The 21,446-nt window shown below is 45.0% G+C and overlaps 1 protein-coding gene across 1 annotated transcript in view; it reads right to left on the bottom strand.

The window, feature by feature from the left end:
- PDPK1 (3-phosphoinositide dependent protein kinase 1) overlaps positions 1 to 21,446 on the bottom strand; it is a 62,982-nt gene that overhangs the window by 10,000 nt on the left and 31,536 nt on the right. The window contains exons 2-10 of the mRNA XM_056535326.1: positions 18,910 to 19,158; positions 15,680 to 15,722; positions 12,058 to 12,195; positions 10,880 to 11,024; positions 10,356 to 10,453; positions 8,817 to 8,892; positions 6,696 to 6,764; positions 6,281 to 6,377; positions 5,454 to 5,627 (exon numbers count right to left, since the gene is read on the bottom strand). Coding sequence (XP_056391301.1) covers positions 5,454 to 5,627; positions 6,281 to 6,377; positions 6,696 to 6,764; positions 8,817 to 8,892; positions 10,356 to 10,453; positions 10,880 to 11,024; positions 12,058 to 12,195; positions 15,680 to 15,722; positions 18,910 to 19,158 — 1,089 coding nt within the window. The remainder of the gene's footprint in view (positions 1 to 5,453; positions 5,628 to 6,280; positions 6,378 to 6,695; positions 6,765 to 8,816; positions 8,893 to 10,355; positions 10,454 to 10,879; positions 11,025 to 12,057; positions 12,196 to 15,679; positions 15,723 to 18,909; positions 19,159 to 21,446) is intronic.

The following is a 21,446-nucleotide window of genomic DNA, read 5'->3' on the forward strand; positions in this document are numbered from 1 at the left end:
GTTTTTCTTGGGAACCACGAAAAGATTGGAATAAAAACCCTGAAAGCGTTCCCTTGAAGGAACTGGGACAATGACACCCTGGAAGAGAAGGGACTGAAGAGCCTCCCAAAATTCCCTCGCAAGCGAGGGAGATCGGGGAGCACAGGACTGGAAAAAACGATCCCTCGGAAGGGAGGCAAATTCTATCCGGTATCCGTTGGACACCACGTCCCTGACCCAGGAGTCCTGAATGTGCATGGTCCAAACGTCTCAAAAAAGCAAGAGGCGACCTCCCACCAGAGAAAAAGCTGCAGGTGGGGGCGTCCCTTCATGCAGAAGTGGGTTTGCGGTTGCCCGATTTGGCCGCAAAACGGTCGGGACGGTTGGTGTCCGACTTCCACGAGGGACATGCCTTGAAAAAGGGAACCCTCTTGTCCCGTGGAGGCGCCTGGCTGCACCCTTTAGAGGGGCCAGATGTCCGAAAGGAAGAAGACTTCCTGCGGAAAGAAGTGCTAGACTTGTTTTGAGGTAATAAAGAGCTCTTGCCCCCTGTCGCCTCAGAGATAATCTCATCCAGGCGCTTGTCAAAAAGTCGGAAACCAGTAAAGGGAATCTCGGTGAGAGACTTCTTAGATGCAGCATCAGCGTTCCAAGTTTTAAGCCAAATGGAACGACGGAGAGCCACTAGATTACCGGTGGCAAAGGCAGTGCAGCGAGCTGAGTGCAAGGAAGCAGAACACAGGAAGTCTCCAGCTTTGGAACATTGGAGGGCCAGAGCAGAAAATTCTTCCGTGGGAGAACCTGAAAGAAGCCCTGACGGAGTTGGGAATGCCAAACCGAGAGGGCCTTAGACACCCAGGTGGAGGCGAAGGCAGGAAGCAGGGAAGAACCCGCTGCTTTAAAGGCATACTTTGCTAACGACTCAACGTTTTTGTCTGCAGGATCCTTGAAGGCAGCTGCATCTGCCAGCGGCAAAGTAGTAGCTTTAGAGAGGCGGAAAACCAGAGGATCCACCAACGGAGAGGAAGTCACTTTGGAGACGAGGTCCTTGGCAAAAGGATATCGTGCTTGGACTTTTTTCAGTCCCTGAAACTTCTTCTCAGGGTGCTTCCAGGCAGATTCTAGAATGGCCTCAAATTCAACACGAGAGCTGAACACTTTGGGTGCCGGTCAGGCACGATGAAAGAATACTTCTGGAGCTGCGTCCGAATTTCCTGGGTCCTCTAGGTTAAAGGTGTCTCTTATGGCCATAACCAATGAGTTCACCGTGTCCACTGAGTCCGAACGGTCCTCAGAGTCGGATGCCGAATCGGAACCCTCGATCGCTAGCTCTCCAGGAGAGTGCGAACGAGTGGAGGCGGCCCTGGAAGAGGGAGACTCCGACCTGGTACGTGGCTCAGGAGAGCCAGAACGGTGACCATGGGAACGTCCTCTGAAAGAGTGACGCGTGTGGCCTGAAGAAGTGGTCGGGCAAGACCTGCGAGAGGAGCGCCCGTGTCTACTAGAAGACTCCTGGGATGAGTCAGAGGAGACACCCCTATTACGCTTATGCGAAGCGTAGGGAGAAGGGGAACGGGACCTTCTAGAGGGCCGGTGAAGGGACGACCTCTCCAAGGCAGTCACCACAGAACGGGAGACCTGTGCCAAGTCGTATATAGACTGGGAGAGGGAGGAAACCCAGGCTGGAGGGGTGGCCGAACCCACCGGGTCTGAAGGGGCAACTGTGTTAGAAATAGCAGGGGGGTCTGGGGGAGCAGTGGAGCAGGCAGAACAAGTGGGTTCAGCAGAACCTGGCATTTTTGCAGAGCAGTTTTTACAAGCGTAATGGGTAACTAATATTCCCAATATCTGCTTAGAGGGAGGAAAAGTTCTGGGCAAGGACATGACAAAAAAAAATGAACAGTCTCACCCTAGTCTGTGTCCCAAGTCAGCTGCTGTGAGGAGAACTCCGCACCGTGCTGAGGGGGAGAGAAAAGACGCCGGCCAATAGGAGGAAGAGGCAGGGTCAGAGGCAAGGAGCTCTGTGATTGGCCCCTGCACGGCCCCAACGCGCGCACATCGCTGATTGGTGGCTATTTCGCGCTGCTGAGGCGCTTATGCGGCCAGGTGGGCGGAGCTAACGTCTGCCGGGACGCCGAAGGCTACAGCGGGACTCCCTCAGCAATGGCGCCCGCTCCGAACCCCGAGTGCACACGCCGCCTGTAGCGAGTTCCTGTGCGCCCGGGGACGGAGCGGGCGAAGTGCCGTCAACAGCCGCGGCTGCCGAATGTGAAAGTAAAAAGTGCACCCGGCCGCAGGGAGAAGCCTGCTGCGCGTGCACTATAAAACACAACGTTTCAAATAAAGCGCCCCTTTACTGTGCCCCCGTACTGTGTACTGTAGCCACTGCTCCCCCAATAATAAAAAACAACCCCCCTGCAGGGAATAATAAGATATCTCAAGGCCAGCCCCAGCTTCTGCAGGATAGGGCCAAAAACAGGGGTCTCCAGCTGTTGCAAGACCTAGGGAGAGAAAGATACTCACCTCATGCTGAAGAACTTACCTAAAAGAAGTCTTCAGACTGAAGTCTTCAGTCAGCATTTTCACCTGCGGCAAGCCAAGCTCATAGCGAGGCGAACAGGGAGGTAGGGGGACCCGGACCCATAAGGTACAACCCCAAGCGCTGACCGTTGAAGAGAGGGGGTTAACAGTACATCCAAGATGCCTGCCACCTCTCGCAATGGGAAAACAGTGAATCAAAGTTCCTGAGTCCCCACCTGAAAACAGAAATAAAAAGGAATAAAAGAACTAACACATTCCATAAACCTAAGAAAATAAAAAATATGAGACCTGGTCTGGAGAACACCAGACCAGTGTCTACCTCCTTAAGACACTAATCAAAAACTGAATTGCTCAGTGGCCTGGAGGCGGGTATATCCTGCTGTGAGGAGACGACTTTTTGGTTACCACAGTGTCAAGCCTCCTAGAGACAGCAGCATATACCCAGAGTCTACGTCCCCCAATGGAGCCGATAGAGAAAAAAATAGTTTTCCACTGGAGTACCCCTTTAATAACATCAATATCTTGTGAGAAGCCGAAGGAACTCATGATGAACTAAAAAAAAAAAGTATTTACAATTCTTTGGTAAGGTGATGCTTTACAAACTTTAAAAAATAAATGGTGAAATGCCACTTTCCAGCTCAGTGTTTCCCAACCAGGGTGCCTCCAGTTGTTGCAAAACTACAACACCTAGCATGCCGGGCGTTGCAATTTTGCAACTGGTTGGGAAACACTGTTCTAGCTACTCTGCAAATTAAATTATAGTACTGTATGATCCGTGCTTTCTCATATATAGTGTTGGTCCCAATGACAGATTTTTAGACACACACCGTAGGTCGTGCTGCACAACCTAACAGCCTTTCCTGGTTGATCAGTTACAAAATACAACCTGGTCACAACATGCTGGTTGTAAATTGTTTTTAGTTTATATTACATTGCAGAAATACAATGAAAGGGTAGGTACTGTATTTTACAGCCGACACTGCACAAACATCTGGGATCAGTAATAATGTGGTTCTAGGCTGCCTTAAACAATAGATGGAACAGTTAAAGGGGTATTCAGCTGGAAAACATCTTATCCCCTATTCAAAGGATAGGGGATAAGATGTCTAATCGCAGGGGTCCCATGCGATCTCCGCTGCGACAACCCAGTCATCCGATGCATGGAGGGAACTTCGCTCCGTGCCGGATGACTGGCGACTTCAGCCGTCACGCTCCTTCCATTCAGGTCTATGGGAGGAGGCATGATGGCTACTTACTAGCCTCCAATAGACATGAATAGAGGTGGAATGGCGTGACGTCACAAACATGAAAGCTCCAAGTTTCCACGTTCCAGATGCTGCCGGCCCGGGGATCCCCAAAGGTGGGATCCCTGTGATCAGACATCTTATCTCCTATCCAAAGGATGTTTTCCAGCAGAGTACCCCATTAATGCCCACTGCAGTGAAAGTGTTCCGACTGAGGAGATGACGGAACACTTCAAAAGGGTTGCTATCGTAGCAGAGGGCTTAAAGGGAACCTGTGGCATAAAAATAAAAAAATATACAACCAAATCTGCAGGCATTATGTTTTAGAACAGGAGGAGCTGAGCGGATTGATACATTATCTTTTCACAAAACTATGTATTTATTTTCATGTAAATCTCTGTACATTCTGCGCTAAGTAATCAAGTGGGAGACAGTTCTGTATGGAGAAAGTCAATCCTTCTTCCAAGAAAAAATGAAAAATGCATAAATGTGTATACAGGCATATGTGTCCTAATACAGTATCAATAAAAACTACAAAACATCCCAGAAAAAACCAAGCCCTCATATAGCTCCTTCAAAAGGAAAAATAAAAATGTTTTGGGTCTCAAATATGGCAACACAAAAACAAGGAATTCAATTGTCATGCTATTTATACTTAATTAAAAATAAAATGTATATATATTTTATTTTTTTTATTTATTTTTTAAATACACCAAACGATGATGAAAATATAGCTGTGAAGTTCAGTACTAACTTAATTCAGACTGCTGGGACCCCCCGTGATCGGACACTTATCCCCTATCCTGGGGACAGGAGATTCGTTGTTCAGTAGCTGAATACCCCTTTAAGCTGTGTCCTAATCGGGTTAAAAGGGGCTGTCCAATAATACTATATTTCCTCAGAATTTACTATTTTCAGCAGCTAACCCCCTAAAAACTGCATTCCTGTTGGAGGCGCTACCACAAGAAAGAGCATTATTCTAATTTTATATAATAAGCGGTGCCATGCTATAGAGGAAACTGCTGTTCTGCACAGTACATAAAGATTTAGTTTTCAGATAGATTTATACAACTTTGAAGTTGAAGTAACATCAAATTATTATTTTTTTTAATCTATTAGGCACATATGTATTGGGGCTGATGAGCTGCAGATTTAGTTACTAGCAATATACAAGAGTAAACTGGGGCCAGAAAGTTAAACAGATTTGTAAATTACTTCTATTAAAAAAATCTTAATCCTTCCAGTACTTAGCTGCTGTATGCACCAGAGGAAGTTATTTTCTTTTTGAATTTCTTTTCTGTCTGACCACAGTGCTCTCTGCTGACACCTCTGTCCATGTCAGAAACTGTCCACAGCAGAGAGCACTGTGGTCAGACAGACAAGAACTACACAACACAAGTTACAAATCTGTTTAACTTTCTGGCACCAGTTGATTTGAATTTTTTTTTTTCCATCGGAGTTCCCCTTTAAAGAGGCTGTGCTCATCTCATCTTCACCTCTTTTTTTTTTTTCTTTTTATGGGAGGGCAGACCCCTGTGTGTACAGTCACCCTCCACAGAAATACCTGGGACCTGACAGCTTCTGATGTTCCCATTCACAGTGATCACAAGTAACGTTATCTGTGCAATAGTTTCCAACTTAAAAGCCAGGGAATTCCAAGTGTAGCTAATAACACCTGAGGGAACTTACATTTCCATAAAACTCTTCATCATCTTCCGCCATTGCAGGCAAGTATGCAGTGAGTTTTGGAGGAGTCTGAAGGTGTAGATCTTGCCACGTGATGCCATCAAAGAACGAATGAGCTTTAAGGGGGCCATACCCGCCCATCTCCTCACAGCCTAATCGTTTGGTAGGGTCTTGGACCTATAAACAAAATGTTCTTAAATATTTTCTCAAAGCAAGCCAATAAGAATTTATTTAAATTAACCCTTTCCCTCTTTGGCGATTTTTTTATTTTTGCACTTTTGTTTTTTCCTCCTCACCTAAAAATTCATAACACTTTCCATTTTCCACCTAAAAATCCATATAAGGGCTTGTTCTTTGCGTTAACAATTTTACTATATAATACAATTAAATAATTTCACTACAAAATCTACGGCAAAACCAGAAAAAAATATATATATTTGGGGGCGGCTGTTTCTTTTTCGAATCAGAAAGTCTACCTATTGTGTGTTCTACATGTGGGCTGCACAGTCATAATTCTCCGTGAACTGATTTCAGGGGGTTCAGCAGTATAATGAATAGAGATTGTTTTTTGTGAAAGGTAGAAAACTACAAAGGAACAAGCAGCACAACTAGATTCAACCACTACATCGGTCATATCCATAAGCAGGTCACCTTTATCACATTTCCTGGAATAAAGGTAACATATTACCTGCACGCACATGGAAAACCCCAGAAGACATCACAATGAGCTCTGTGTCACATGACAAACCCAGCCCTGCTATATCTGCATGCATATGAAACATTTCTTTTGTTGCTCTTTTTTGCTTTTCTCAGGAAAAAAATGAACATACCAGAAGTTTTTCTACAAGGTCTTTAGCTCTGGGGAAGAATTTTTCTGGAAAGTCATATTCCAGTTTTATTATCTTCTGAAATATGAGGTATTCATTGCTGCAAGAGATAAAACACATGAAATATGTACAAATTCATAAAAAATAAAAAAAATAAAAAATAAAATATGATATTTATACACACACACACACACACACATATATATATTTATTTATTATGCATACTACATAAAATAGTGTGTGTATAATATATATATATATATATATATATATATATATATATATATACACATACATATACATATATACACACACACACACACACACACACACACACACATACATACATATACACACACACACACACACACACAAAAAGGAATATCCTTTCTCCACCCAAATTTAGTGATATTCTTACCCAGCTCTGAAAGGTGGTAATCCAGCTACTAACTGATAGATAATGCAACCCAGCGCCCAAAGGTCCGAACTAAGGGAAGAAAAAAAAAAAAAAACAATAAAAAAATATATATATATTACACATTTAAATATATTTAACCCAAGGCAAAGACAGCCAACTTTAAGGTTATGGCCACGTACTGGAAAAACTGCAGCTACGTTTGGGCAGTGGCAAATCACCACCAAATTGCTCATCTCAATCTCATCTAATTTGCTGCTACTAAAAATGTTGCAGCAAATCTGCCATGTGTGGCCCTGCAGGAAATAAGTTTACCCAGAGACAGGTACTGATAAACTATCCCATGGACAGGCCCTCAGTATTGGTCTAGTACAATGTTCCCTAACCAGTGTGCCTCCAGCCTTTGAATATATGGGCATGCTTGAAGTTGCAGATTTCCAAAAGCTGGACACACATTAGTCTACTGGAAAGCATCTCCAGTAACTCTTTGCCAAAGATAAAAAAAAATAAAAAAAATATAAAAAACACACTTTTTAAATCCATGGGGAAACAAATGCGAACAATTAAATAGACCTATAGAAATAAGACTTTCTGGACAGTAAATACTGTAGCTATATGCATGTTCATAGGTTTAAGTATTTGTAAAATCAGACTCCCCATTTCTGTCCCGCACATATAACTGTGACCACTAGGGGTCCCCTGTATAGTCAGTATCCTGTAAATGCTCCAGGTTATTTCAGTACAAACCACAGAGCTTTACATCCTAAGTAGTCCTAAGGGCAGGAAGCTTTAACATGAAATATAACAGGATGTAAAATATTCATCTGTATGAACCACACATTTCTAGTCTCCAGTGGAATTAAACCTGAGACAGTCTAGTAGGAGAGGCATGATGGATATATGTGTGAATTAATATATCCTAAGATGACATCACTGTCCTCACTTAGCAGGGTTAATGTCTATTAAAACAGCATTTGCTTTATTTATTTTTAAGTCTTGCAGGTAATATATCCCACAGCCACTCTACGCTCATTTCTTCTGCATTTTTTGTCCACACTAATTGGTTAAATATTATTATCTTTCCAGGCAGATATCGTTCTTCAGTCATATTACATATAAGGCTATGTTCACATCAGCGTTACGGAGCTCCGTTATAAATGCTGCTATCTAAGCTGGACAGTGTGAGTAACAATGGACACCAAGGGATCCCGACAGGTCCCATAGATTTTGAACGGGCTCTATTACATTTTACGTTTGATGTCTGTTCCTTTGCAGTATTTTTTTTTAGCGAAAAAAAAAAAAAAACCTGACCTGCATGATTTTTTTTGCCTGAAATTTTTTTTTTTTAATAAAACTGATCAAACGCTGATGTGAACAAGGCCTAATACATATAGGGGTCTCTCTTATGGACTGAATCTATGCACCAAGTGACACACCGACTATAGATCATAGTATAGCTGTTAAAAGGATACTTTGCCCCAAGACATCTTATCTCCTATCCAAAAGGATAGGGGATAAGATGTATGATCGTGGGGGTCTCGCCGCTGGGGACCCCCACGATCTCTGCTGCAGCACCCCAGACATCCGGTGCTCGTAAAGAACTTCACTCCGTGCCGGATGACTGGCAATGCAGGGCAGAGGATCGTGACATCACGGCCATGCCCCCTCAACACAAGTCTATGGAATGGGGCGTGACTGCCTACACGCCCCCTACCATAGACTTGCATTGAGGGGGCGTGGCCATGACGTCACGAGCCTCCGGCGCTGCACCCGACACACTAAACGAACTCCGGGTGCAGCAGGAAGATCGCGGAGGTCCCCAGTTGCGGGACCCCCCGCGACTTTTGGATAGGGGATAAGATGTCTAGGGGAGGAGTATCCCTTTAACTTCTACTGATTGGATCCATGTTTCTAGGGTGGCTTTAGCTGTTGGAAAACTACAACTCCCAGCAGGCCCGTAGAGCCTTTGGCTGTCCAGGCCTGCTGGGAGTTGTAGTTTTCACTTGTGCCAAGACTAGGCTCCTCTCCTGCTGACAGAAGCCTTACGTCCACATAGGCTGCTCGAAATGAACGTCTCACAAGATCATAACAGGAAATAAACTGAGAAAAAACCATTAGACTTGCCTTTTACATGCTGATTTTTCTGTGAGAAGCTCAGGAGACACATACTGTGCTGTTCCGACAAATGAATTTGCCCGAGCTATACAAAAAGAAAATACATATATCGTCTTCTAAATCACCTTACAACACAAACAAATGACCATACATTTTTTCATGGAAGTCCCACTTCTAGTCATTTATTTTACAGCACACATTCTTGATGTCTAAGCTATGACTAAAAGCGCATTCTGGAAAGGAGTCAGACGTGACCTTTATCAAAAACAGTATTGGACTGGATGCTTATTTTATTAGGATTTACAACATAGTTTGCTTGATTTCATGGAGATGCAAAAAAGCTTCCTTTTCCGTTGGATTTATAGTTTAATTATTTATTCAAGGAGTTGATCGCTGATCCTCAGGACAGCCCATCAACACTTGATCAGTGGAAGTCCAATTCCTGGTATCCGTGTTGATCAGTTGTCCAGATGTGCATGTGGAAGAGCTGCAGCCTCTTCAGTGTGTACCAGCACTTTTATCTGCATCGTTTTACTATCAGCAGCAGTGATGCAATGTGTTGCGGCATTGCCCTGCTTACTTGGGACTACCCTGCAGTATATCAACTGGCAACGTGGCAATGCACCCGGCATTGGAGGCTCATGATGTCACGGCCACACCGCCCTCAATGCAAGTCTATAGGAGGGGGCGCGACAGCCGTCACGCCCCCTTCCATAGACTTGCATTGAGGGGGCGTGGCTGTGACATCACAAGCAGGGCGTGGCCGTAACATCACGGGCCTCCGTCCGGCATCGCCTGTCATCCAGGCAAGGAGCGAAGTGCACTGGATGTTTGTGGTGCCGCAGCAGAGAACGCAGTGGTCCCCAGGGGTGAGACATCCGCGATCAGACATATTAACCCCTATCCTTTGCATAGGGGATAAGATGTCTAGAGGCGAAGTACCCCTTTAAGCACTGCGACATTAGCACAAGCACGGTGGCTCCATCAAACGATTGACTGGTAAGTGTGTCAGGAGTTGGACCCAGGCCGATCTAAGTTTGATGGCCTATCATTATGATAGGCCATCAATGTTATTACACCTAAAATACAATGACATCATCTACATGTATACGTTATATGATTTTGTAAACCTTTTATCCTGCACTGATCTTACAACCTCTATATAGTCCAGACATTCATTTACAGTTCTGCTGGTTGTCTGTAAAAACAATCAACAAGCTTGGAGTCAGAGAGACCCCTAAGTTCCTGGCTGAGTTTCTATATCGCAGAGAAAGTTCTATTACTGTACAGATTCAGGAGCAAGGTATGCTGGGAGATTTTAGCTATGAAGACTAAACAACTGTAATTGCAGCTGTAGACTAGACTACAGTCTATAACTCAGCTTCAGGACAAGTTCAATATAGTCGATAAATCGACTGAATGGGATCACATAAGATGAAATTAGCAATAAATTATTTTATCCTTTGTGATTTTCTTTAACATTTTTAATCAGTTTTCATGTGGCAAGTAACCATACTAATGATATTGGACTGTGACCATATTACATACCTTGACGGCTATCAGACGACAACACCTTTGCTGTCCCAAAGTCTGTAATCTGAATATGCATGTCTTCACTAAGCAAAATGTTTTCCGGCTTCAGGTCTCTGAAACAAATATTGTTTTACAATTATTGAAGGTTTTCTAAAAATATGAACATAACATTGAAGTGTGGATGTGTATGGGGTGCTGTCAATTGCCAAAAACCTCCAGACTAAAGAAAGGTGTACTAATCTTCAAGCAGATCATTTCATAATGGACTCGCAGAGCCAGAGCAAAACAAAGCCCCCATAGGCGAGTTGACATATAAATTGGGGCCTACTGTAGAATAAACCGCTGATCGACTTTAGAGATAAGCAGGGTCAACTAGAAAATCTTATATATCCTAAGGGAGACACTAAAGTAAATCTGGCAGTCCTCATGTACAACAGATGGAAGTACCTGCCAAAATGAATCCAAAAAGTGTAAAAAATAAATAAAAAAATCAATTAAACCTAAGGAAAAAAAATTGTTTATCCTTTATATGATCTCACCTGTGAATAATTCCCTTCTCGTGTAAGTATTCTAAAGCACACACAATTTCAGCGGAGTAAAACCTTGTGCAGGTTTCATCGAATGAGCCAATCTTCCTTATGTACTTCAGTAGTTCGCCGTTTTTGGCATAACTGAGGCCAAAGTCTGCCGCCTTTGTTAAGAAATAATGTCACCAAGAAACCTAGTATTTATTTTCTTCATGAGCAGACATTATTTTGGATGGAAAAATGAAATTGTTTGGATAGGGTGTGTATTTAGTATATTACAATGGTCGCACCCCCCCCTCCATGTATCTCCATGGGATAGCCAGAGATAGCCGAACGCTGAAACCGACTGCTAGGACCGGTATCCAATAGGAAAAAGAAGCAGAGCACTCACCAGACCTTGAATGCAGATAGACTTTACTGACCATAACGATCAAAGTCAGGTCAGTAAAGTCTATCTGCATTCAAGGTCTGGTGAGTGCTCTGCTTCTTTTTCCTATTGGATACCTGTTCACACTGTCTTACAGCGAAGCAGCACCTGTATGTACCTCCAGCAGTTGCAAGGGGAGAAGTCATTAAGGGTCCCAGCTTTTCCTGTCCTCAAGATACAGAAGAGTGGTGCCGAGCTTGCTTCGTTATATACACAGACTGCTAGGATCCCCGCAATCTAAAACTTAGCCCCTTTGGATAGGGGGATGCGTTTTCCTACATTAAACTTCTTTAATATTTTGCTCCTGGTTTCACGATATGTGCATTCATAAGCTGTCTTTAATCTCTAAATCAGTGTATTCCAACAGCTGTTGCAAAACTACAACTCTCAGCATGCTCGGACAGCCAAAGGCTGTCTGGTCATGCTGGGAGATTTAGTAAGGCTGTCCGGGCATGCTGGGAGTTTTGAGACCGCTGGAGGCACACTGGTTAGGAAAAATTGCTCTTCAAGGACTTGCCTAGCTTATTCTGGGCCTTGAAAAATCATTATTTTTATTTTTTAAATCCATGCAAGAGTCAGAACTTTATTTTTCTGTTAACAAAGCTGATCCTGGGCACTGTAACAGGATATTGGCTGTACCTGTGCCATCTGCAAGACCTACTATTACACCCTGCTGCGGTTAAAAACACCCTGGTTAGGACATAGTGATATGAAAAATGGCAGCTCCTTGGTTGTTCTGCTCATAACTAGTTTTAAAGGATACATAGTTTTTCAACATCTTGAAATGTGAAGTATAGCTTGACGAAGAACGGGTGGTCCAATCGTGACATTACATCTCTTTCTCGGGTCACATATGGTACCTTATTCTCCTTTACAATGTGACGCTTCTGTAGAATTTTAACTAGAAGAAAATGAAAAAAAATAAAAATTTATAAATTTTTTTGTACTCACCGTAAAATCTCTTTCTCGTAGCCTTCATTGGGGGACACAGAGACCATGGGTATTATGCTGCTGTCCACTAGGAGGATGACACTAGGCAAAAAAAGAAGAAGTCGGCTCCTCCCAGCAGGATATACCCGCCTACAGGCACTGAGCTAATCAGTTGTGTCACAAAGTAATAGGAGAAGCCAAACCACAAAAAGAGAAAACGTCTGAAGGACATCAAAAGTAATAACAGGCAACAAACAACCTGACCAGGTAACCGTAAATGGGTGGACACTGTGGTCCCCCAATGAAGGCTACAAGAAAGATTTTACGGCGAATACAAAAAAAAAAAAAAAAAATCTCCTTTTCTCGGTCGCCTCATTGGGGGATACAGAGACCATGGGGTGTCCCAAAGCAGTCCCTGGGGTGGGAAAAACAACCGCCAGAGAAGGGAAGGTCAGGCCAGAGACTGAGCCATAACCAGTCGCCCAAGAAAGTGGACAAGGCCCAGAGGAAACCGGAACCGGCAACCAACCACCCAGATGTCCCGCAAAACATGATGGGCAAGGCCGTACCCAAAAAGGAAGGAACTGTGCAGAGACTGGGGTCCACAAGCTGGCCAAATAAGACAACGAACTGTCACCCTGGAGGCCTGCTGGGCCGAACCCGTCCTGGCAGGAGAGCCGAAAACACTTCTGATGAAAAGACATAAGACGCGGAACCACGAGGCCTGGCCCAAACGCTGAAGAGAGAGAAATTGTTCCGCGCGAAGAAAGAACATGTTCATTCTTTGCGCGGAAGTCCACGAGTACTGCATACCCGTCAATAGTGACGGCGCAGTGCCACGCGGTCCTACCGCCGCCGTCGGCTGCCAGGCTGAATCTCCGCTCGCGGAATTCTGCAAGCGGAGATTCCGTTCACACTATGTAGTGTGAACATACCCTAATGAAGAGATTTGTCTAAGCCAGACAAACATGGAGAGGAAACGCCACATCCAGAAGAGAAACATGCCGGGGAGGCATGAAGGGAGAGTCCTGACAGGAGGCCAACCGCAACAGTAGGACAGAGGCTGAGTAGAGAGAATGACAACAGAAAAGCAGCTGAGCACGATCAGCAAGACTCAGAAGGCGGATACCAGAGCCACTAGAATGGGCCGAAAAGAGAAATAAAGCAAAACTCATGTACCAGTCCCGAGCCCATGAAGAAACCGGCCAAGAAGAAGGCCAGGGCAAGCTGCACCCTCGACCACCCAAACTGAGAGGTTCAGACACAAATCCTCAATCCTAAGGCCACGCCGCGAAAAACTGGGTGGAAGATAACCCAAGAGTCGCCGCATAGCCAAGATAGAGGAAAATAACATGCGACAAGGTGGCCTACGCCCGTTGAAGACGCATGAAACGGCCAGACTGGGCAACCAGAACGAAAGGAAGGCCCCCTACCCTGAGATCTTACTAACCACTCCGGAGGGAGAAGGAGGAACGAAAATAGACTGGAGGGAAGGAGCAGAGCCATCTGGAACCACGGAGCCACCGCCCAGAGAAACAGAGGATCAAAGATTCATGAAGAAATGGAGGGACCCTGGAGTCCCAAACCAGGAGAGGAAGAGAACCTCAAGCCAGAGTAAACACTCCGGCCGATGAGCACCCAGGCTGGGGCAGGACATGGAGCGGCAAGCAAAGACTGCCTATGCAGAGAAAAGTGGGACCGGAACCCTGCCAAGGGCAGAAACGAACCCCTGGAATGGTGTAAGCCTCAGGAACAACCACTCCAGAGCACAAGGCATGGCAAGGCCACCTGGAAGAGAGCCCAAGGCAAGGAGAGCCTGAAAGGGCAAAATACAGAGGGAGAGGGACCAGAACAACTCTACAGCCATCAGGGAAGGGTGACATACCCTAGGAAAGAACAGCGGCCATGAGAAAAAGGCACCACAACCCGAGGCCACCATGCCACCCGGCAGTCGCAGACACAAGAGACTAGAATACAGACAAGGCCGATCAAGCAGGGGATTCCAATGGTGGGATGATCTGGATGACAGAGAGTGTAACATCCCAGAATGGCAGTCACCGAGAGTAAGACAGAGGGGACCCAGCATCAAGGCGAGGTAAAAAAGACATGACCAGGGCGCGGGAGGGCGCCCACCCAGACTGGCGGGCAAGCACACTACAATTGACATACTCCAAAAAGGAGGAAGGACTTGCCACAGTCGAGACTGTTGAGGAGCCCCGGGGAGCCAAAGGCAACCTGAACAGAAAGGCCACAATAGGAAGACCTAAAGACACTAAGCAGAAAGATCGCTGGAGAGTATGAGAAGAGAACAACAGAGCCCTCACATCCAGAAGGAAGCACAAGGAAGCAACAAGGATGGCTTTCACACAGGATGTACCCAGACAGGGAGAGAGGGCAGCACGAAGGGCTGGAGAAGCCAGGGTATGGCCATGACAAGAACCGACAGAACCCCACCCAGAGGAAGAGGGGAGAAAACAGAAGCTGCCCCGGGAGGACCAACAAGTGCCCCAAAGAGGGTCAATGCGAAAGCTAGGACGGGAACAGCTGCAACTACACCATATCCAGCAGAACTCCAAAAAGGTACTGAGATACTGAGATATTTTTATTTACTCCCTTCACCATGGGTTAGCAATTGAATCTATTCCCCACTTTTTAACTAGTGACAGCCAAGCTCCCACAAACCCAGCACTCTCTCTATAGTTTTTCCTCCTGCGCTTGCTGCATAGACTCACAGTACAATGAGACATACATGTTGCCCGATGTGTGCCAAGGCGGCGGCACTGTACACATACATCACATGTCGCCTAGGGCTTAAGGCTATGCCTTTTACAACAATGTCTTTTTAATTTGTGTAGCCTGGGATGCACAGGATCTTATAAATAAATTATTATTATTATTTTTTTTTTTTTTTTTTGCAGAGTTGCCTTATTTTAGATTTAAAGACTTGAAAACTACACAAGTTAAATTTACAATTGTTCATTGTGTATAAATGGGTTGCCACATACTCATGAGCAGGCTGCAGTGGCAGTGCTATTTATGCTCCTCAGCACAGGAATCCAGTCATTTTACGATGATCACACTTTAAGAATGTGACAGACTGCAGTGCAATATAATGTTTTATTGGTGCTTATGTTTAAAGATAAATTCACAACTTGACCATTTAAGGCAAATTCACACAATAAAAGTCTGGTAGTTGTGGGTCCCATCTCTGAAACCCACAGCTATAAAAGGTGATCCTTGACTGGCCTGGGTGCAATGGCCACCTCAGACAGATAACCTGACAGTTCTAGCATGCCCTGCAGATATACCAGACATGCCTAATTTATGCATTAAATCAGAGGTGTATGTGCACTTAAAAATGCTTTTGATTTGGGTGACCCCAAAAAGAACAAAACAACGTTATCTCTCCGCTCTTTTAGCAAACAAATGTAAAACCTCTACATAAATATACTCACTGGCATACTCTCTTCCTGTTGATATCTCTTTGGCCAAAACAACCTATAGAAAGTAAAACAGTGCTTTCAATAAATTCATTATAGTAACACAAATGCAAACAATTTTATTTCAAAAGACCTTTTATAGAAACACTACCCACATGTGACCATTTATAGCAATTGTTTCCCAATAAGCCTAACAAGTTGTCCGGCTGCAGGGACCTTCGGCAATCAACTGCAAAATAATTCACCAGCAAGAATTACAGTGGAAATCAATAGGTTTTTTTAACCAATGTCCTAAAACAATTGCTTCTTCAGATAAGGGTCGTAAACAGAGCACCATGCCAACCTGTAAACTCAGAATTCCCTGATATGATTTTTGAAAAAGTTGTTATCTAGGGATCGACCGATATCGATTTTTTAGGGCCGATATTGATAATCTGTCACCTTTCAGGCCGATAGCCGATAACTTATACCGATATTCCGGTATAAGTTATCGGCTATTTCAATCCCCCCAGCGGGCAGAAGCCGTTACAGATCAATGATTTAAAGCGGGCGCTTTAAATAAATGAACTGCAGCGGCTTTTGCGGTGCCAGAGACCACCGCCGCCGCCCGATTCTCTCCCCCTCCCTGTCTTGGGGTCCTGAGTCTAACCACCACAGTTGCCCCATCGCCTCCCCCCCCCCCCCATCCTCTGCCCACATACTGCCGCCACCCCTCCCCATCCTCTGTGTTGGCGGCGATGGGGCAGCGGCATGTGGGCAGAGGATGGGGGGAGGCAATAGGGCAGTGGCGGCGGTATGTGGGCAGAGGATGGGGGAGGCAATGGGGCAGCGGCATGTGGGCAGAGGATGGGGGGAGGCAATAGGGCAGTGGCGGCGGTATGTGGGCAGAGGATGGGGGGAGGCAATGGGGCAGCGGCATGTGGGCAGAGGATGGGGGGAGGCAATGGGGCAGCGGTATGTGGGCAGAGGATGGGGGGAGGCAATGGGGCAGCGGCATGTGGGCAGAGGATGGGGGAGGCAATAGGGCAGTGGCGGCGGTATGTGGGCAGAGGATGGGGGGAGGCAATGGGGCAGCGGCATGTGGGCAAGGATGGGGGGAGGCAACACGGCAGCGGTATGTGGGCAGAGGATGGGGGGAGGCAATGGGGCAGCGGCATGTGGGCAGAGGATGGGGGGAGGCAATAGGGCAGTGGCGGCGGTATGTGGGCAGAGGATGGGGGGAGGCAATGGGGCAGCGGCGGCATGTGGGCAGAGGATGGGGGGAGGCAATGGGGCAATGGCGGCGATAGTCGTCTCTGGCCGGGGCATTATCGGCATATCGGCAAGGTAATTGCCGATACAGATAATGTCCAAAATCGTGATTATCGGCCAAACCGATAATCGGTCGATCCCTAGTGTTGTCCCAAATGTGACAACCCCTTTAAAAGGGGTACTCTGGTGGTAAGCAATTTTTTTTTAATTAAGAGGTTTGTAAAATAACTTCTCTTAAAAAATCTTAATCCTTCCAATACTGATCAGCTACTGTACATTACAGAGGAAGTTGAGTTGTTCTTTCCAGTCTGACCACAGTGCTCTCTGCTGACTCCTCTGTCCATGTCAGGAACTGTCCAGAGTAGGAGAAAATTCCCATAGCAAACCTATCCTGCTCTGGACAGAGGAGTCAGCAGAGAGCCCTGAGGTCAGACTGGAAAGAACCACTCAACTTCCTCTGTAGTATACAGCAGCTGATAAGGACTGGAAGGGTTAGAATTTTTTTTATAGAAGTCATTTACAAATCTGTTTAGCTGTCTGGCACCAGTTGATATGAAAAAACTGGTTAGCCACCGGAGTACCCCTTCGAAGAAGGGTAAAACCTTACCAGTCACTTTTCTATTGATCGTAGCTGCAATATAAACAATGCATTCATATTAGCAATGCCTGTTGAATTCATCTATTGTATTACAGATCCACAAAAGGACCAATCACATGAGACTGATTTATATATTCTGTATGACAGGCATGTAATAGGGAAACCAATCTGATGGGTCAGAAGTGAAGCGTCTTATGATGTCAATCTAAGCAAAGCACTACAGCTCTCTAGGTTTATTTTCTTAAAACATTGTGATAGTCATATGACATGTCAGTAGATTATTATTAGTACATAGCTGAGGGATTAATAAGGTTAGGCTCTGTCTAGTTTTAGGGGACACAATGCCCTACTGCAGTGTTTCCCAACCAGGGTGCCTCCAGCTGTTGCAAAACTACAACTCCCAGCATGCCCGGACAGCCAAAGGCTGTCCGGGCATGCTGGGAGTTGTAGTTTTGCAACAGCTGGAGGCACCCTGGTTGGGAAACACTGCTCTACTGAATACTCGGGATACAGGAAAAAGTAAGCCTTTACAATACAATACGAGACAGTAGCTGTGCAACATTTTGGTATCACAGCAGCCATGTAGCCCTAGCCGGAGGCTGTTAAATTGCTTAAAAATGTGATGTGCCAGTATGGGATATAGTCCCGTACAGTACTTAGGCTCTGTCAGGTTGAGTCCCTCTGTGTCCTAGGGGCCCTCCTGAAGTGTCTCCCCCAATTGTGTTATCTGTATATTAGGTGTATTAGTTATAAATGACCTTTGAGTTAGTCACATGATGTTGTCACATGTTTGTTACCCAGAGAGCACCAGCTAACCAGGTGACCTGCAGCTTGACCTATGGGCCTTTGCTCAGCCCCCCTTTATAAGAGGGGGAGGTACTACAATCACTCTCTTATCACTCCTGCTGAGGCAGAGTAAAGACCAGATGTCTCAGAGCCAGTGTCCAGCACATCTGGAGGCCTCAAGCCTAACCTACAGCCACATGTCAGTAAGTCAAGTCGTCTATGTCTGCTGTCACTACCTACAGTCAAGTCTATTATAGTCAGCGTGGCTGAGTTGAAGTCTTTCCCAACACTACAAGTTCCAGCAAGCTGCAAGTTCCTTCTGTGTTACTGGTTACCTCTCTGGGATCCTGGCCTAGCTGTAAAGACTGTTAGCATCTGTCTACCTCCGTAAAGCTACCGTTAATCATAACCTGGTTTTTGATTATTACTACGCTGCCTAACCTAGGGATAGCGGTGCTACTGTTTGGGTGGTTACAGGGAAAACCACGTCCTGGCGTCACGAACATTTAGGGGTTAAAACATCTGCCCCTGGGCAATAACATCTGCCCCATACAGCTCACCTTCACACCCCGTGGCCAACCACAAAAATATGCAAGAAAAATGAACCCACTGTTGAAAAGGATCCTTCACCAAGGATTTTGCCAAGCCTGAAGTCCTGGGGACGTTTCTTTCGAGGCTGTTGTGTTGGTTGTTGTGCTGTCTGCGTCACGGACTCTGCTGTGTTAGTGTCACTGGTGGAGCCTGTTCGGGTGCTGCAGTTTGTGAGGGCAGAAGAAGACCCGGAATCTGAGTTGATCACGAGAGAAGGAGATGGGCAGGGGCACATAACCACGTTGGACTGAATAGGCATAGTATCATACTAAAAAGAGAAAAAAAATAAAAATAAACAAAAAGACAACAACAAGATCAGTCAAAAGATCAGTAAAGCATTATGGAACCATATAACAAAAAAAAAAAAACAGAGGCAACCTAAATGGTCACTGACACCAGGTATCTGTGTAAGTCTGCATTCACACCACGTTTTTGCATTACAGTTCCCGTATATGTTTTCAACTTGAAAAGCGTACAGAACCGTATTGAAAACCGTATGCATTGACTATATTGAAAACAAGATGCATCAGGTTGTGTCTGTTTTGCATCCTGTACAGTTTTGTCCGTTTTTTTTCCCGTACCCAAAACCTTAGCCTACCACGGTTTTTTGTCCAGGTGAAAAACCGCATTGAAACCGTATAGGTTTTATTATTTTTTTATTTTTTATTTTTTTAAACATGTGAGTCAATGGGAACCGTACAGAACTGTATGTGCGTAAGGTTCCATCCGTTTTTTTACTTTGCACATGCACAGTGCACACCAAAAGTTTTTTTCTTGGAATTTCAATCAAACACAGTTTTACTCCGGTCGGCTAATTTTTTACCCTGATCTACGTTTTTATGTCCGGTCAGAAAACCGGATACGGGTCAAAAATGAGCCGACCGGAGTTAAACGGTCGGCTCATTAAAGTCAATGGATTTCAGAGTCTGTCTAGCTGGGGTACAGAAGCGTACGGTTTTCCCCTCCCCCAGCCAGATCTGGCACCCGTACAGTGAAAACGTGGTGTGCATGCACCCTTAGCACAGCTGCCTTGTAGCTTTGAGTCTATGGTATTTGTATGTGATCTCTATGTTTGTTTTTACAGAAACGCCAGTTTACTCTCACATACTATAAAAGGGGGTTTCCAGCCACTCAGTAAATGCCAAATATTTATTTTTATTTTCAGAAAGTTTTCTAAAAGACCAGGAGAGGGTTTTCTGCTACACCTTATTGTCAATGGAGCAAGATAAAAGTTTTGTATACACGTAACCCAATGTTTTCCAACCAGGCTGCCTCCAGCTGTTGCAAAACTACAACTCCCTGAATGCCCGGACAGCCAAAGGCTGTCCGGGCATGCTGGGTGTTGTAGTTTTTGCAACAGCTGGAGGCACCCTGGTTGGAAAACACTGACATAACTGGTAGCTAGAGCAGTGATTCACGAACAACACGTACAATGGAGAGTGTCTCTATGAACACACAACTACTGTCATCACCAAATGTCAGTCATTGTATGACGACGACACATTGACCAGGAAACCCAGGGACCGGGTGCCGGACAGAAGGTACGAATAATAGTCATCGGTCTCCTGTTCACCCGCACTATAACTCGGTGTATTGGGTTTAGTGTGGGTGAACGGGATGACCGTTTTCCCTTAAAAGGGTATATTCCAGGTTATAACACTTCTCTCCTATGCACAGGATTGGGGATTAATGTCAGAGCGTGGAGGGTCCCAGCGGCCACAATTTGACACTTCTCCCAATCCTGTAGATAAAGGGGGAGGGGGTTGAGATAAGTGTTGTAACTCTGGATACCCTTTTAAAGGGCTATCCCCTCTATAGGATATGCCAAAAATACCTAGGCCCCACATCTGTCTCCAATATAAAATAAAACCTGACCCCCTCCCCCTTTGAAAATCCAGGTACTTCCTGGTTTCTGCAGAGAGCCAAGAGCTGCAAAAGACTACACAGACCATCAGCCCCTGCACTTGTTTTCTGTGTGAGCTGGCAGAGCTATGCAGGTCACATGGTTTGAGAAGCAGTGAATATAGATGAGGGAGGTGTATGCAGCCTCAGACAATCACAGCCCATCACACACTAAGGCTCTCTGCGAGCTGAGAATAAGGGAGTGGTAGGTGTCCTCTGTTATAGAAGAGAGTCATCAAGAACTACTGGACAGGGGGGAAAGCTGAAAGAAACAGGGTATGTGCTCAAAAAAAGATTACACTTGTATATTGCAAAGTTATATAACGTTAACATGTGCAGCTATATAAAAGAATTTCATTTGGCTAGAATTCTTCTTTAAATGGGAATTTATGAAAGGAAGCACAGCAAAAAAAATTAATAAAAAAAAAGGAAACACATGCATAACTTTTGTGCAAGAAACATCAGTGCTAATTAACATATACATACATACATTGCATATATATATATATATATATATATATATATATATATATATATGCAAATTGTTCACCACGCTTGCTAAATAGCAAGGTTTTGGCCAAAGGGAGCATGATCATCGCTGGGCAAATTAAAGGGGTTATCCAGCATAAGGTGATTTTAGTCCATACCTGGCAG

Source organism: Hyla sarda, chromosome 8, assembly GCF_029499605.1.
Source record: "Hyla sarda isolate aHylSar1 chromosome 8, aHylSar1.hap1, whole genome shotgun sequence".
Lineage (NCBI taxonomy): Eukaryota > Metazoa > Chordata > Amphibia > Anura > Hylidae > Hyla > Hyla sarda.